Here is a 17,644-nt window from a genome sequence, read left to right as displayed (position 1 = left end):
GGAGGTGAAACCCGTAGTGAGACGTCTCACTCATGCTACTCAAAGTTACAGAAGTAACCCACAATTCTTCATTCTGTTTTAGAATTACCTCTTACTCATGTCTTTTGTCTTTTGTCCACCTTCATGTATCCCCTGCAACCTAGCATGCAGAGCTCCGAGGGAGGGTCAGACACCACAACCAGCGTGGCAACGCTGAGGACGTCATCATCAGCACAGGCCCCTGTCGTACAGCCGGTTCCAGCATCCCAGCAGGTAGGACACTACCTCTACCCTGCTGCTACTGTAATGAAAGGACAAATGGCTGTGAAGGGAGGGCTATAATGACTTAATTGTTTCATCCCATTTCTTTCCAAATGTTAAGTATAAAAGAATAGTTATTTTGTAAACCAAACCAGGACCTGCTTGCTACATTAGTGCTTGCTATATTGGTGCCTGAAAAGAGAAAACAGTACAATATCTTGAGAATCACTCCAGGATGCACATATGGTCTAATGTTCCAGTCGCCACCTGCGTTAAATGAAAATGTTTTTTAAAATAGTGGTTCCAATTTGTAACTTTCCAGCAACTAAAGCTGCTAATTTGCCAACAGTTACCTCCTGTATCCATTACCATATTAGCAGGAAATGGTTTAGCCATGCCTTCTCACTGTCTTTACTTTATTGGACTGTTTGAGGCTAAAGGAAAAAAAAGATAGAATTGTTAATAAACCATATAGAGCACAGTCTGAATTTCTGTTGTTCATTGCTCAATAACAGTGTGCCAGTCTGGCACTGAGTATGTTAGACTTGTAGGAAGAAGTATGAGCTTTCATTTATGTCTTAATGAGCACAAATCTCTCAGCACTTGCTAAAAGAAGTCTTGAGGGCCTTGATTTGTTGATATGTTTGCCGATGTTGTGTTTACTGTCATATGTTTATGTGTTCATGTGATGTGTGTTATTCTACGTACATACCTATGTAATTGAGTTATGTCTTGTATCCACACAGAGGGTGCTGGTTCAAGCCACAGGCTCAGCTCAGAAGGGAGGACAAGTACAGCAGCTTTCAGTACCCAGGGTTCAACAGGTCCCTCAGCAGGTACACAGTACTGTACATACATATACAGTGCTGTGAAAATATCTGTGCACCCCTTGAATTTTTTCCAATTTTTAAAATTTAAATTCTTTTGACTTTTGTGACTGAGCCGGAGACCTATACAGTGGTTTCTTTTACAAAAAATAACAGGATGATTCATGTGAATTCAACAGAAACCAATGGTTGGAAAAACTAGCTTACAGCCTGTTTCACCAGAGTTTATTTGTTTCACTTCCAAATATTTGATCTCTTCATGTTCATTCTCGTTGGGTCAGAATTTACGTTAAATTAAATCAGTCAGTCTGTTCTGAAGGAGTTGTTGGTTTGGCCTTTAGTGACATATTAAATAGTAAACAAGTTAAACAGTACCCAAACCATGTTTGTGTGAGACACTGGATAAAGATCCCAAACGTGGCAGCGTATCCATTCCATCGAAAGCTGCTCATCCAGATGTCAAATGTTTCTCCTGCTTCCTGTGCTCCTCTTCTGTTGTCTTTCTCTGGCTGAGCCTGGCCTACTGCTTGCATACTTGAATAACATAAAATAGTATCTTTTGTGATGATGTGTATGGTAGAAAGTCTACTCTGAGTCTCAGGGTATAATGGGACCTTGCTGCAAAGCCTGGTGATCTTACTGGGGGCTTGAACCAAATCCCAACACAAAATCTGTGTGATGTCTAGTGTCTAATGGTGAAAAATAGGATCTGACCTGATTATCTGCTATTAGCTGGTGTTGCTGCATGCCACAAGATCAGCCAAAAGCAGATGGACAGTTCATTACCTGCTTTTCATAATTTTTTCCTTCACTATATCTTTCATTACCAGTTGTGATGTTTGTCAGCTCAAGCTTGTTTTTAATTAAACCACTTAAGTCTCAATTCAAGTTAAAATCAATTCAGTGCAACTTTGTTTTAAATTACTGTACATTTTAATCAACTCTATTTTAAAATAATACAGAAACTCCACACCAAATGCCTTGGTAGGTCTAAATACAATAATCAGTGCTTTTAAATGTCAGGTGATATTGTTGAGGCTTTTGCTTTTGGCAAATTATTGTGAACAAACCAAGGGGTGGATGGATTTTTTTTCACTGCATAGCATATAAACACATATGGGTGTGCACATACCTACACCCACATATATATATGTGTGTGTGCATTATTTGTATAATTAGTCAATTACAATCTCAGTGGCATTCAATGTCTTCGCACTGTGTTAACAAATAAAGACTCATAAATAAGATTTTTCTTCATTCTAAGATCTATTACATGTGAGCCCTGCTTTCATTCTCCTGTTGTCTCTCTGTAGGTACAGCAGGTGCAACATGTCTACCCATCCCAGGTTCAATATGTAGGAGAAAGTGGAGAGGCTGTTTACACCAATGGAACTATGTAAGCAATGTTACATCTCAAAAATACAGCAAAGGAATATGATGCATGAAAAGTGTAACCCAGGAAAAAAAAAATTGTGATGAATAAATTTTAGTCACAAATTTTAAACAAAAAAATCATTTTTAATATTTGTTAGATTTTGTAAACATATGATAGCTTTATTATTTGAGACAGTGATTCATGTCATTTTTGTTCACAAAGTAACCATAGCTTTAAATGGCCACTGTGTTAATTTAAGCACTAAAGTGTTGTAAAACATTTTTTCTTTTCAATTTACATAGACATGGCACTCTGCATAATATTTAGCTCCACTCTCAATGCAGAGTCATCCTAAATTATCTATGAATGGGTGCTGTGTGAAAAGCATAATGACAAATAAGACTTTCCAGACCCCTTTTTCTCATCATTTTAACTGTGACGTCCAACTCCTTTTAAAATAGCTCTAATCAAAACACCATTAAAGGTATGATTTTGTTTCCCCACAGTTGTCCCCCAAATATTTTGATGACATCAGTTATATTACTGTGTATGTAAACAAGATGTTTTGTATCAGATTTCTCAGATAGCACATACCTCTTAAAATTCATCACTGGTCATGAAATGTACTTTGTTTAGCATCATCAAGGTTTGACATCACTGCATGTTAATTACAATGATCGCTCCCCAGCCGAGCGGCTTACTCCTACAACCCTGAGGCTCAGTTGTACGGGCAGAGCAGTGGGGGAACCTACTTTGACTCGCAGGCCGGTGGAGCTCATGTCACCACAGTGGTCTCCTCTGCCAGTGGTGGGGTACCCCCTCATGGCATGGTGGGCATTGCCATGGATGTGGGCAGCAGCCATATCATCTCCAGCGGCAGCACCTACCTGATCCATGGAGGAAGCATGGAGGGAAGCCGCAACCACATATCACACTCATCACGCTCCTCCTCAGCTATGGTGAGCAACACTCATACCAATGTTCCAGTGGTACTCTGAAGCACCTTTCTCCAATAGAAAAGGATTAATGAGTAAGCAAAAACACACACCAAAGACAGAGTGACTGACTATATACACTTGAGACATTGTTTGTCTTTTATCAACTGCTATGTGTCTAAATTATAGTTTTTGCTATTTTAAGTGCATAAATAAGTTGTCACTACTAACTGTTAGTACAACATGGCTTACCTTGAGATCCGCACTACCATATAGTGCTGTGAGATGCACACTGGTGGTAACTGTCACCACTGCTACCTGAGCCTTTGTCCAGACTGGGCAGGATCCCAGGACAAGCCTGAAAGGCAGGAAGAGACACACCGGGTTTACAGCAACCTGAGTTGGGGCCTCCTGGTTCTGCAGTAACACACAGAGAGCAGAGCAGAGCAGTACAGGGCAGAGAGCCTGTAGAATCGGGACATTGGCTTAAATAATTCAGCACTGCCTTGTTTCAGAGGTTTTCACAGGCACTTGAGCGCCCCGCAAAACAAAGCAACCCCTGGGGCTCATTACCATTTGGCCAAGAGCCCTCGGGAGCCTTCTTAAGGCTTGGAACACTGCCTGTTTCTTTTTCCTTTTCTTCTGTGTCTCCAGTTTGGCTGAAATACCACATATCTTTTCTTTTTTGACTTGATTTTCTTCTACAGCTCAACAGAATGTCCCTGGTTTTGTCATTTACTTTGCCTGCCAATTGGACTCCATTAATTTTTGTTGTCCAAAGACAGAATAATATGTCAGTGTATATTTTACCATGACACTGTTTCAGTTGTAGTTACAACTTACTCTATCTGACTTTTAGTTTTTCAAATATTACTCCCAAGTTAAAATGTTGATAAACTGGGGGGGGGGGGCATAGTAAGCATTGTTGACCTATTGTCCCTGAGCTTGACGTGACCTGTGCCCCTGTTTGTGGTTCCTATTTGCATACTTTAGAGTGTCTGACTGCAAGCCTTCACTGAGCAGCTTAACCCCATGAGTCCCTTGATTTGCATGCTTTTGTCAGCCAATAATGGATTTGGCTGCAACACTGACTGATTTTTAATGGAAATGCAGAGATCTGGCTGCTCGCTAACAGTCTTATTTCCTTTTATCTGTTTTTTTTTTTTTCATATACCCTGCTTATTTCTGTGCCCTTCTCCTTTTCTGTCTCTCTCACCCTTTTGCCTCTTCTCCCTTCTGTGTCCACTCTATTTTTTTTATTTTTTTGCATGCTTCTTCTTTCTTTAGCTTGAAATGGCGATTGAAAACCTCCAAAAGTCTGAAGGAATTGCAAGTCACAAAAGCAGCCTGCTCAACAGCCATGTAAGTCAACCAGGAACTTTCTTTGAAAAGGAATTGAGAGAAAATGAAAAAAGAAATTCGTGGCTGAACCTGTAGGCAGTGTGTTCTTTTTCTGTTCTTCTCAGTTGAACACACTACCTACTGCTAGCTTTACATTCTCTGCACTGTCCCACTGACACGCATAATTATCTCCATTAGTTTTCGTTCTTGATCTGAAACCGCATTTGCTATCACCTTTTCCTCAAGAATGTGTCTTTTGTATGTGTGTGTCAATACTCTGCATGGACTTAAGTTGATTGATTTTGTGTTATTTTCACACTTAAATAAACCAAGACATGCATTTTTCAGTGTAAGGGCCACATTCAGACAGACATTTGCCCCATGTTAAAACAAGACAAGGCTGTGTTAGTGGGGGCGTGTTGTTTCGTGTACTGGGTAAGATATTGGAACATGATCTGGGGAGTCCAGTTGAAGGAGTTTGGAGGAGCGGGCTAGCTTCCGCGCTTATATGATTAGCCAAGGCAGCAACTTCTCAGATGGCTTTTAAGGGTTTTTATGTGCAAATGTCTGTGAGAATGTGGCCTCACTTCTCTTTTGGGGAGGCTGTCGCTCAATTTTGATGACGTTTAACTGAGATTCTTATAGTGTTTCAATCCTTACTTTCACTCACATGGGTAAAGTTGTGGTGTAGATGCCTCCCTACCTTCCAGCTCTTAACCTCAGCTGCCACCTCACAATCTCTACATCATTTGTACGAATAGTGTTTGAAGCATTTGCTTTAAATCTGGTTTGTAAATTGGTTATTTGAGCACTGTGTCTGTTACAGACACAGCTATGATTGTGTCTTCCTCAGTATCAGCCATCCCTTGTGCTGTAGTCACTTACTGCTTCAGTCAGGCATATAAAGGCTTAAAGCGGGAGGACAATAGTCTCTCAGGTGTTTAAAATAGGTGGTTATGTAATGTGTGCGTGTGTGGTGTGTGTTATCTGTCTTTTGATATGATAATAAGATGCACTGCTCCTCTCCATTGATGGCCAGGTGACTATCACAGAGCAGAGTTTGCCCGTTGGGTTCACTGATTTTGTCTTCTTCTGTGTATTTTTAGCTGCAGTGGCTGCTGGACAACTATGAGACAGCGGAGGGAGTGAGCCTGCCCCGGTGCTCCCTGTATAACCATTACTTGCGGCACTGTCAGGAACAGAAACTGGATCCGGTCAACGCAGCCTCCTTCGGCAAACTCATCCGCTCAGTCTTCATGGGCCTGAGGACCCGGCGCCTCGGCACCAGGTACAAACAGGAAGAGGTTGTTGCCAATGCTGAAGATGCTGATAACAGTAATCGTGTTACCATTATAGATGTGACGAGTATGATGATGCTTATAGGCATTGGAGACTTGCTGATGGAAGAGGATAATGATAGTGATTACACTGATGGCAACTCTTCTCCTCCTCACTGGTTTCTGGTTTTTCTCTCACTCAATCTACCAGAGGCAACTCTAAGTATCATTACTATGGCATCCGGGTGAAGCCAGACTCACCGCTCAACCGGCTGCAGGAGGACACCCAGTACATGGCCATGAGGCAGCAGCCTGTCCACCAGAAACAGAGGTCAGCAATAACTTATGCAATGTTCCTTTTGTCTTCATCCTGTGCCATTTTGTTGGTATGCCTTACTTTCATCTCCAATCCTCTACTACTTTTGTCTTGTCCTCCATCTCCTCCCCTATTTCCCCTACAAGCTCTTTCACTCTTTCCCTTGCCCTTTTCTTTTATGGTTGCTTATGTTGCTCCTCACCCTTCAAAACTCAGCTAACATGCGCACATGTCCTGCCATCTCCTCTTTGTGTAGGTTTAAACCTCTACAGAAGGTAGATGGTATGTCTGACAGCCTGTGTGGGAGCTCTCAGCACTGTAACAGCACTCCAGAGCAGTCGGTGGCTGCTCAGAGCCAACACCACCAGCAGTACATAGGTAAGGAAGGGATCTGGTTGGCTGCCACCTCAGCTATGTATCCAGGATTATTCAACTGTTTTTAATATTTATCACTTATATGTTCTGATTTTCATACTGTGGATGTTTTTCACCAATCTAATCACAGACCAGAAGCGTGTTTTGCACAGCTACCACTGGTTGTTGGCTTCATACAGGGCAAGCATACATGTACATAATAAATGTCAGATGGGATTGTTTGATGGGACAATAATAGGATATGTGTTTCTGTGTTTACATACCAATATAATAATGAATATAATCTGTATAATCCTATACAGTTATCATGTGGTTCCAAAGTCCATGAGCCTGCTTGTGTGTGTGCGTGTGAAATGAGTGACATCTGTCTACATTTTTGCTTTATGCAGATACGTCCCACACCTTGCCTCCATTTCCCTCTCCTGACTTGGGCACTCAGCCTCTGCCTGAGCGCATCAACATGAATGATATCAAGAAGCTGCAGACGCTCTACAGAGACCACTGTGAGGTGGGTCATATCACAGCACTACTCTATGTTAATACAAGTTCCACTGCCTTAGGAAGGTTTAAACCGATGTAGAAATTTGGAGCTGTGGTTTGCACTTTTGTAGTTCCTCACAGTCAGACCTGCAGCAGAGCTCATCATGTCTCCTGGCTGTTGGTCCTCTGCACCCTCTCGCAGTTAAAGGTCTAGACAATTAAAACATGGTTACATATATCTGATGCAGGAACCCCACTGGTGACTGGTGAGGAGAAATGCAAGAAGTGAACAACACTGTAATGTTATACCATGTAAAATTTGTATAGTATCATTTCCCCACTTTAGGTCAATTAGCCCTGGTATATTAACCAAAACATGTTGCCTCTTCTAAACATGCAAACATCCATAACAGACAGACAGATGGTTATGCAGTGGATGAACATATCATCCATCTTTCACCAGAGAAATACATTTTGACAGTTCAATTCAGTACAATTCATTTGGAATATTTATTTGTCATTTTCTTTACATTCACCATATGTCACTGTCTGCTACGGTTCTGTGAATATAGTTCCAGATGAAGTGACATTGGTATGTGAATATTTATTGGAACAGCATTACAGTTCCAGCCAAGACCTGTAAGTGGTCAAGTATTCAAACTCATCTGATGCTATAAATCTTTCTCACATTAAACATGTGCCTTATTGGCAACTTTTGAGTTTGTTTTATGGAAAACAAAGGAAAAATGCAGTTTTACATACCGCCTGTCTCAAATAAAGTGTTATATAAAAATATGCATTAAAACTGTTTGTGACTTAAGTAAGTCATAAACAGGGTTGAAATAAGGACACCATAACAATGAAATTTAGGCACTAATTAAATTGTAATGCCTCTGATAATGCATCCTGCTTTTACATTTACACTTAATTATCTCATATTGAACTGTTGACCTGCTGATGGATATGTTTCCTATATAGAATTGCTTATTGGTCTAAACAGTCTGTTGCTATTCTATATTACTGTTATTATCATCAAATCCCATTAAAAGACCTTAGCCAACAATGTATTCATACTACGAATATTATCTTCTATGTATCCAAAGTCTGATAAAAGTTATTCCTCTGTCCCATTTTTGTCCAAAAACTATTAAAAAAGCACATTCAGTGAGCGACTATGTTGCACTGGTGGACATGTGTCTTCGTTACCATGATCACTGGCACTGTAGTTTATTTTGAGTCAATACCACATACAGCGTCCCGCTACCATAAATACGCACTAGGGCATCAAGTGTATATTAATCTGTTGCCGAAAATAGTCCCAAAGAAATGCTTCATTTACTCTTGCTTGAGAAACTTTTGCCCATAGAGTGCCCCGCTGTTTTAGAGAATTTTAGAGAAATTTCTCTTTTTTAAAAGTCAAACATACATATTTTTGAGACTTTTTTTACATTGAGTAGGGGCTTGGGGCCACAAGGGCCTTGTGCCACAGACAGGTTAAAGAAAACCAAAGTAGTCTGTTGCTCAAAAAGTGTTGAGTGACAAAAACACACAGCATGTGACTAACACATTGCTGTTTTTGGAGAATTTCTTGATAATAAGAAAAATATAGAATAACGCCAGCCTTAAGATGGGTGAATCGCTTTAATAAGGGCAGATGACATGCTGAAGCAGGAGGCACAATGAAACCAAACTACAGCAGTCAAAGGTTGACAGAAAAAATCTTAAAAGAAATGCATCAGGAAAATGTATGAAAGACGAGCTAAGGAGAAATGGTGTATTGCGTAATGACATGTCCCTCCCCTCTTTTGGAAATTATATTGAACATAAAAATTTGGGGGCTTTACAGGCAGGAGAGAGGCTGTGATTAAAGCAGTGAAGCTCTGGCTTTATCATATTATCCCTGCCCTCCCCTTGTCCAGCCTCACCACGCTCCCTTTGTTCCAGCCGTCTTTTCATCTCTGTGCAGCTTTCAAGACATGCCAATTAACCTTTCAGCGCGCTGGGTGGACATCTTGGTGTCTTTGTGGTGGCCTCCCCATGGGCCTTTGTGTTGCCTTGTCTGTGGACAGGCACATGGGCTCCTGTCTTTGTCTGCCAGCACATTTCTGTCAGTCTCACAGCTCTCATTGCTTCTGCGTGTTTAATATTGATGCATTTCACTTTTTTTCCTTTTTTTTGGGAGCCAACAGTGACCTGTTAACATGTTAGGCAGTACTTTTATTGAAGGCACTTTAAGCTACAGGGCAAATAAAGGTAACAAGTTGGCCTAAACATAAAAATATTTTCTTTCTTTCTTTCAACCAGTTAAGAGATTTGTACCCACTGTCGGGACAGTATTTATTAATGTCATAGTAACAACAGTCTATTATAGTTTAAGCGTAAATGATTAGGTGTTTAATAAAACATTGAGGGTAATAAATCATACTGTTAACTGCAGTATATGACATGTGTTTGAACAGAAGTGAGGGGTTAAGATTTGGGAATCTCTGCTGCAGGCACTCGTCTGTCTGTGATTGTGCATGTGAACACGTGTTATTTCTCCGTCACAGTCTTTTTTTTTTTTCTTTTTTTTTAAGGCATGCTGTTTTTCCTGTGTGGTGAAAAACTGGGGGCAAAACGCTCTTGTTTAGAAGGACTGGGGAATTCTCCTTTTTGTTTTGGAGTTCTGTGTTTGACCTGTTGCTGGGGGCAACCGTAAACAAGGTTGCCATAGCGACGGCTGGAGAGGAAGCAAAAACATATCATGTGATTGAAGCCTACACTGCTGTGTAATAAGATCCAGCGGCAAGTGCATGTCCTGCCAGATACAGAAAGAAGAGAATCTCTGGGCACGGAGTGAATCATACTCTTATACTTAGTGGATTCTCAATGTAGAGATATATTGAACTGTTTGATGCCAAAAACACAAAGAGGTTGACCTCTGCGTCATGTGGAGTCAGGCAGACATTTCCTGTGGCCTGATGAATGGCCTCAGCAACTTCTGCAGTGCTGGTTTTTGTGTCTTAGATATTTATATGTGTGTTGAGTTTAAGGGTTTATCTGTATCTCTTTTTAGAAATACATGACGGCCCCAAAACTGTTAATCATAAGAACACTAGCAAGGCACTGCTTCCTCTGCGTTCTTGCAGTGTTCACTTGTGTGCAGTATACTCTGCTTTCAAAGAGCCTCATACATATGAACAGGAAAGAGGAAGTCGCATGGGTTAGTTCAGGTCAGCGCCTCACTACTAAAATGAGGCAAATGCATGCATTAATCTACGAGACTAATCTGCTTTATAAAGGCAACCAAGATTTAAAAAAAGAGTGAAATCAACTTGAGAAAAAAACTCCAGAGGAAGCCTAAACGTGGCCTTTAGGATCCTCCTGATGATTAATGTGCAGGGAGCTGTGTTAAGCTGGCTCATTGTCTAACCAGGAGGGCCTGGAGTGAGTGAGAGGCTGCCTGCCTGCCTGTAGAAACTTTGTTGTGTGTCTGGTTGCCATGGTTCAGCTCTGTATGTTTTGTCCCCCCCCTCTTCTCCCTCTCTTTTCCCTCCTCTCTTCCCTCCCCCTCCTCCCTCCTTTGCCGCTCTCCTGCAGGCCACTTTGGACGTGGTGATGAACCTCCAGTTCCACTATATTGAGAAACTCTGGCAGACCTTTTGGTATTCAACACTGCCATCTAGTGATGGAAATACCACCATCCCCAACAGGTCAGCTCACACATACAGGAGGAGCCTAATGCTTCAGTGTTGAATAGGAAGCTACTGCCTATGATTACAATTAACCTACACTGTCTGTAGTCAGAGCTAAATAAATTCTTAAATGTCTTGAATTTTAAGTCATTTAAAGTCAGTTTTTCCTCAACTTTTTGCTGAGTTTATTTAAATTTTTATGTTTGTTTGTTCTGTGTATAGTGATGATGACCTGGAAGGTGTGATTCCCAGAGAGAAGCTGGTGGCTCTGTGTAAATACGAACCGGTTAGAGTATGGATGAGGAGCTGTGATCACATCCTCTACCAGGCTCTAGTGGAGATCCTCATCCCTGATGTCCTGCGCCCTGTTCCCAGTCAGTACTACTACTAAGAGACTGTGATATAGACTAAGTGTAGGACAAGGCTGTAACTAATGAGTATTTTCATTATATATATATATATATATATATATATTTTTTTTTTTTGGGGATTAATCGTTTGGTCTGGAAGTCAATGTATTTATTTTTTATCCAACCAACTGTCCAATACCCAAATATATTTGGTTTATTATCACAAAGGACTGAGAAAAGTATAAAAGATTTACATTTGAGAAGTTAAAACCAGTTAACTTTTGGCATTTTGCTGCATTGCTAAAAAAAAAGAAATACAAACCAATGATGTAATACCAAAATGGCAAACTCAAATTCTCAGTGTCTCAGTATCTTTGCATCCTCAACACAATGACACAACACCCAGCATTACATTCAAGGGATTTTGGTATTTATTCTATGACAGGACCACTTGAATCTTCTCATCAGGACTTTGCTGCATTTACACAACTCCACTTAAGATGCATCATCCATAGTGGTTATGTAGTAAAGTCAGTTTGTAATCCAGGCTGTTTTCTTTCTTCAGGCACTCTCACTCAGGCCATTCGTAACTTTGCCAAGAGTCTGGAGGGCTGGCTGACTAATGCCATGACCAGCTTTCCTCAAGAGATTATCCGCACCAAGGTAACAAGAAAAAGTCAGACCCACTTGTCTGTTAGATTGTGTGTGCACATGTTTTATATGGATTATATGGCATTAAAGTATGTCTCTAGTGTCCTTCATGAAATGATTTAGTCATATCTTCAGTCTTGTGTGATCTCAACAGGTAATTTTTATTGGACTTAGTATGTTTCTTTATAAGGTTGCTTAGGTGCACTTGATGATCTGATCTGTGCATCAAAGTTAATATGTGTTTATCAAGTTACAAAATACAATACTGATTGAAATACATTAGATGTGTTAATCTGATCAAATGTCTAAACTTTGGCAAATTTTTCAGAGGTGGTATTGGCAACTTCTGAGTTTTTGCTCCATCTAGTCTGGTCACATAGGACACTAAGTTTTGTCCAGAAATACAAGGAGCCTTAAAGATCTGACCTGATTTGAAGGAAGTCTGATTTCAGTAATATTTAAAAGCATGAAAACATTACTGTATATTCTCTGCTCCACTGCGTTGTGTAGGTGGCAGTGGTCAGTGCATTTGCCCAGACTCTGAGACGTTACACCAGTCTGAACCACCTGGCCCAGGCAGCTCGCGCCGTCCTCCAGAACACCTCCCAGATCAACCAGATGCTCTCAGACCTCAACCGGGTGGACTTTGCTAACGTCCAGGTAAACTAGTGTGTCAGGTTCCGAGTTCATCTAAAGTCAAAACTTCATGTTCAAATATCAGATGTTTGTGTTCATGTTGCACGAGGTTGTGTGACTTGTGTCCGCTTTGTGTTTTACGTCTCTCACTGTGTGGCTGGTTGTGTTTTAACAGGAGCAGGCGTCATGGGTGTGTCAGTGTGACGAGAGTGTAGTTCAGCGTCTGGAGCAGGACTTTAAAGTCACCCTGCAGCAGCAGAGCTCTCTGGATCAGTGGGCTACCTGGCTTGACAACGTGGTCTCTCAGGTCCTGAAGCCCCACCAGGGCAGCCCGAGTTTCCCCAAAGCTGCTCGCCAGTTCCTGCTCAAATGGTCTTTCTACAGGTAACATGGGAATACAGTGCAGTGTTAGCAAGTTTCCCTGCACTTGTCTAGTTTTTACAATGCTCATTGGGCTCTAGAGTTCAGCATGGCTGTATGACACAAGATTTTATAAATAATTTCTCTGCTATTCTCCTTTTCTCTGCTTTCGGTAGCTCCATGGTGATCAGAGACCTAACTCTGCGTAGTGCAGCCAGTTTTGGCTCTTTTCACCTGATCCGTCTTCTGTATGATGAGTACATGTTTTACCTGGTGGAGCATCGTGTGGCTCAGGCCACTGGAGAAACTCCTATTGCTGTCATGGGAGAGGTAAAAGAGAAGATACCTGGCTGCTCAAAAACACTGTACTGATACTTATGAAAATTATATTGAAAATTGTTTCCTTGACTAATGCTCTGTCATCTCTTGAATTACAGTTCAGTGACCTGAGCTCTATGATGCCATCACTCATGGAAAAAGGTAAGCCTTTATTATTCACTGTGCTAGCTTTGATATTAGTGAAGCTGTGTCCTAGATAATTGCCTCCAAAAAGACATTAAATGATAAGTTTCTAATACATAACTCTTCCCACAATATAAATGCCAAAACAACAATTTTACACAAAGCATCTCAACAGCAATGCCATACCTGAGAGGCAAGATGGGGTAAAAGATGAAGCCGGTGTTATTATATATTTCTCTTCTTGTCAACAGATACCATGAAAAGACCAAAACCATCCATTGGTTAATCCATCTAATTACTTAGTAATAGTAAATATTGTCTGTGTATCCAAAGCCTCACACAGTATATGTTATTCCTCAGTGCCATAGAGCTCCATTTTTTTAGTAAGACGCAGTGTTCCACTGGGTGACATGTTAGTTTATCCTGAGTTGTTCCGACATACATTCTGCTGCTGTAAATACTCACTACAGTCCCCAAAAAATTCACTCTTTGCTCCTGTTTGAGTTAATTTTTGAGTAAAAACTACAATAGCCAGCTGTGTTAGGAAATGAAACTGCAGGTTCCTAAAATGAACCTGTGTATTTGAGACCCAGTTGTAAAGATTTGTGTCTTCAGAAGGAACCAGTGGGCTTGGCTGAGAGTCACAGATAGTAGCAAAGTTAAAGTTGAAAGACAGACTAAGACATTGATGGTTTTGGTGTTTTCAGTGGATTTCTTGAGAAGAAATCTTTTGCAGTAGTAGTCCCCAAGACCCATAAAGAGAGTAAGAAAAGTTGTATAAAGGCTTTTGTGGCTCCAGAGGGAGCTGTGTGAAGTCTGAATTTGTTGGGGCTGCAGACTTGAATAGACAAAATAAAATCTGTTATAAAGATGTGAACTTACCAGACCTTTGTAGTTCAGTCTTCATCTCTGCTTGAGACTAGCAGCACAAGTCTACATTAGCCATTACTAGAGTTGCATTGTGGTTGATGTAGGCACCAGGTTTTGACAAGTAAGAGGAATGTGTGAAATAAAAAAAGATCTCTAGTTCTGCTGCATCGGTTTTGATCCTCTTTTTTAGAAACTGTCCATTGTGAGTCTGACAACGTTATAGTGCAATGCTGAATTGGTGGATTATTCCTTTAAGATACTTTAGGTATAAATAATTGTTTTGACTCTCATATTATGGGGAAGTTTTGTATTGTAGCTTTAAACCAGCTGTAGCTTTTTCCTTTTGCCTCTCTGACTGGTTTTACTGTCACCAACTATTGTGTCTCCAACAAACCCCTTCCTTCCTTTTTCCACTAGATACATCCTTCTCTGATGAGATGAGTGACCTGGGCAGCGATCCTGATGCATCCAGAGGCCCTACTGAACCAGCTGTAAAGAGAGAGAGGATTGAAATGAGCCACCCTCTGCAGGAGATGTGAGTCCAGTCCGAACAGGTCCAGACTGAAAGCCACGGGGACCGGCATCTCTCCCTAAAAAGGTGACCCTAAAGTGGCTTTGGGGGCCTTCTGGGATGCAAGTGGCTGTTGGGCTGAGCACAGGGCGTCATTCTGCAGTCAGTGTGTGCAATGTACATAGAGAAGAGAGTAGCATTGTCAGTCCTCCCCTCACTAGCGTTTATAAAGACTGATCTTTGTCCCAGGAAGCGCACGTCTTTTTTTTTTTTTTTTTACTCACAGGGGTGTAACAGGTCTGATTTTCTTTCTGTTTTTGTTGCAACTGTGAATGACTTTGTGCAGTACCTTTTTGTTGGATGTGTAACTTTGAGTGGTGGTGTGTGGTGTTTATGTAATTCTTCTTATTTTTTCAAATTTTAACTAGCTGTGCCATAGTGTCATTTGAGTGCCTTAGATCACTAACTTTGAAACCACCACTACAGATGTCTATCTGTCCCTCAGCTGTGCCTCTACCGCAGTATGAATGTATCGTCTCCAAACCTCAGACATTCAAAGCACCTTTAACATTGATTAGGTGTAGGTTTGTACTCCTTGTTGCCTCTGCTGCAGCTTGCAGCAAACATGGAAAAAAAGAGAAAAACAATGAACATGCAACCTACTGACCCAAAGGACCTTTCCCTCAGTCGTTCCCACCAGCTTAGCCACAGTCATGGCTCTGTCTGTCAGGCAGGAGGGCCTCATAGTCTCACAGTAGTCAGGAAGGCAGGGAACAGTCTATTACCTTGGCTGTGTAAGATGTTGGTTTGTTTACCTCAATAGATTTCTATGCTGTGCTCCGTTTGGCTCAGATGACATGAGGCAAGTATTAAAAAAAAAAAAAAAACATGTAGCCACTGTTGCGGTTTGTGTCTCCCACTCTGGTTTCCTTTCATGTAAATAGTTCTCCATGTTCCTCCAAATGATTTCGATCCTGTGATAGTTCCTCCCTGTGCTGTTAGGATGCACTCACTAAGTCCTATTTCAGTGACTCACATGTGCAGACCTGTTGTTGTTCACGCAGCTGCTGCAGAGTTGGGAACAAATCCAGAACGATCGGCTTAATGGAGATGGGATGTTTAAATCTAAACTGGAATCTGGTCTGTCTCATTGAGCCTCATTTCCTGATTAAAAAACAGTGGTGATAAATTTCATCTAAGGAAGATATATCAATACAAGTTAGAGCTTTGGACCTGTAAAACCAAAACCCTTACACAAGAAGAGGATGTTGTCGGCATCTGAGCCGGCACATGCTCCCCGACTTCAGATACTTTAACCTCATGCCGTTACTCAGATAAAGTCATATGTTCTGTTTGAATTAGATAGAAAAATACAGTGCGTTATTTGGGGAATTTGTCCATAATAAATTATATATATATATCTTTATATGATGTAGAAAGTGCGTGCTCTGTGGCCTTCGGTCTTTGCCTAATCTTTCTCCTCACACTGTTACTTGGTTGGTCACATTGTATCAGAAGAAAATGCTTTGATGTGTAATTGATTAGACTGGTGTGTGTGATAAATTTGTTTCCAAGCTCAATTGTTCAATGTATGAAATTCAGTTATTACTGTGGCGCTACTTGCGCCCGAGTAAGCTATTAAACAGTCACAAGAGAAATTTCTATTTATATGAACTATTCTGATTTGATTGACATCAGCTTTGTGTTGAAACTGGTTTGGTTGATTTATTCTTCCCTTCTCTTCGTTTCCCCCTCAGATGATTTTGTTGTAGCGATGAGAATCCTTGAGCTTGAGTTATTTAAGGCTGTTTGTAACTTGTGCCTGTTACAGTAATTTGCCTTCAAGTGCTTTGGAAAAAAAAGTAATTTCTATGTGTACTTTGTAATGTTTTGTAAGGCTGTTCTAGATTTTTGGCGGAGGATTATTTTTTATTGAACTAGATTTGGTTCTTCTTACAAGTATACTGAACCCTTATTTTTGTGTATTTTTAAACCTGTTCTTGACTACACTTTAATTAGCCTAAGGACAGATGATGGTCTGTAATAAACTGCATAGTTCAGCTGTATTTTGTACTTGGTCACAACGTGTAATAAATTGGTGTAAACCAAAACGATTGAGCACATTTATTTTTATCAAATATCAACATCACAAAACCTCTAATTTGAACAAACAGCAGATTTACAAACATTTCTTTTTTCCAAGGTTTGGTAGAAGATCTTTGCTCACAAATGACTTGTTCAATCCTTCGGGATGCTCTAGAGATACAGTATTTACACAATTTAAAAATCCTAGTTTCCATGGCAACACAGTAATTATGCTTAACTTTATTCACACAGTTTTTTCTTTCCTCTGTAATTCAAGAAAAGTTCTGACATCTAGCTTAGTTTGCAGTCTCTACCTACAAAGGCACACAGAACATGAAGTGAACAGAGGAGATTTAATAGAAAAAGACTTTCCCTCCAGGAAAAGGCAGGACGACTGAGTGTACAACACACAAGTTAAATTAGAGGAAAAGAAGAAGAAAGGCTTGGTCCTTAAACAGCAGGACACCATCAGAAGTTAAGTGCACATTGTCCTTCAAGGCTGAGCTGTAAGTCTGAGTAAAGGAGCCTCCTCTACTGTTTCGTCTCTTACCATCTCTGCGGCTCTCGACTCAGAAGCTGAAAAAGTGCAAAGTTCTCTGATTCACAAGAAGCAACCGGCCATGTACTTCCCTGTGAAAGAGATTAAAAAGATAAATGGAAAAAGAAGCTGTATATTGCTGAAAAGAAAAAAAACACATTTCTTAAAGGAGACACTTGTGTGCAAAAGCTTCCAGCAGCTTTATCATTGGGTAAAACCGAATAACCAAACATGGAAGAAGAAATTATGCTACTAGATTCCCATCTGTTTTTCACAACATACTGTATGTCAACATCTTTAAACAAATATTTAGATATTTTGGGAAATACTCTTATTCACAT

The 17,644-nt window shown here is 40.6% G+C and overlaps 2 protein-coding genes across 4 annotated transcripts in view; one reads left to right on the top strand and one right to left on the bottom strand.

The window, feature by feature from the left end:
- The window catches only part of rfx2 (regulatory factor X, 2 (influences HLA class II expression)), a 29,353-nt gene extending 12,562 nt beyond the window's left edge, over positions 1 to 16,791 (top strand). The window contains exons 2-18 of one of the 3 annotated variants that reach the window (XM_023394517.2): positions 144 to 252; positions 987 to 1,076; positions 2,381 to 2,463; positions 3,131 to 3,401; positions 4,665 to 4,739; positions 5,825 to 6,006; positions 6,207 to 6,326; positions 6,568 to 6,689; positions 7,076 to 7,194; positions 10,746 to 10,858; positions 11,063 to 11,214; positions 11,756 to 11,853; positions 12,352 to 12,501; positions 12,653 to 12,861; positions 13,014 to 13,167; positions 13,275 to 13,317; positions 14,587 to 16,791. In XM_023394517.2, coding sequence (XP_023250285.1) covers positions 145 to 252; positions 987 to 1,076; positions 2,381 to 2,463; positions 3,131 to 3,401; positions 4,665 to 4,739; positions 5,825 to 6,006; positions 6,207 to 6,326; positions 6,568 to 6,689; positions 7,076 to 7,194; positions 10,746 to 10,858; positions 11,063 to 11,214; positions 11,756 to 11,853; positions 12,352 to 12,501; positions 12,653 to 12,861; positions 13,014 to 13,167; positions 13,275 to 13,317; positions 14,587 to 14,708 — 2,211 coding nt within the window. In that variant the 5' untranslated portion in view covers position 144 and the 3' untranslated portion in view covers positions 14,709 to 16,791. The remainder of the gene's footprint in view (positions 1 to 143; positions 253 to 986; positions 1,077 to 2,380; positions 2,464 to 3,130; positions 3,402 to 4,664; positions 4,740 to 5,824; positions 6,007 to 6,206; positions 6,327 to 6,567; positions 6,690 to 7,075; positions 7,195 to 10,745; positions 10,859 to 11,062; positions 11,215 to 11,755; positions 11,854 to 12,351; positions 12,502 to 12,652; positions 12,862 to 13,013; positions 13,168 to 13,274; positions 13,318 to 14,586) is intronic. The other 2 variants (XM_023394519.2, XM_023394518.2) reach the window with 2 other exon arrangements.
- fcho1 (FCH and mu domain containing endocytic adaptor 1) overlaps positions 16,790 to 17,644 on the bottom strand; it is a 62,009-nt gene continuing 61,154 nt past the window's right edge. The window contains exon 27 of the mRNA XM_023394516.2: positions 16,790 to 17,395. Within this exon, the coding sequence (XP_023250284.1) occupies positions 17,367 to 17,395 (29 nt within the window). The 3' untranslated portion in view covers positions 16,790 to 17,366. The remainder of the gene's footprint in view (positions 17,396 to 17,644) is intronic.

The sequence above is a fragment of the Seriola lalandi genome, unplaced genomic scaffold (genome assembly GCF_002814215.2).
Source record: "Seriola lalandi dorsalis isolate HSWRI2012SDOR001 ecotype SW California unplaced genomic scaffold, Sedor1 jcf7180002054949, whole genome shotgun sequence".
In the NCBI taxonomy this organism is placed as follows: Eukaryota; Metazoa; Chordata; class Actinopteri; order Carangiformes; family Carangidae; genus Seriola; species Seriola lalandi.
This window is presented reverse-complemented; position numbering and strand designations above follow the sequence as displayed.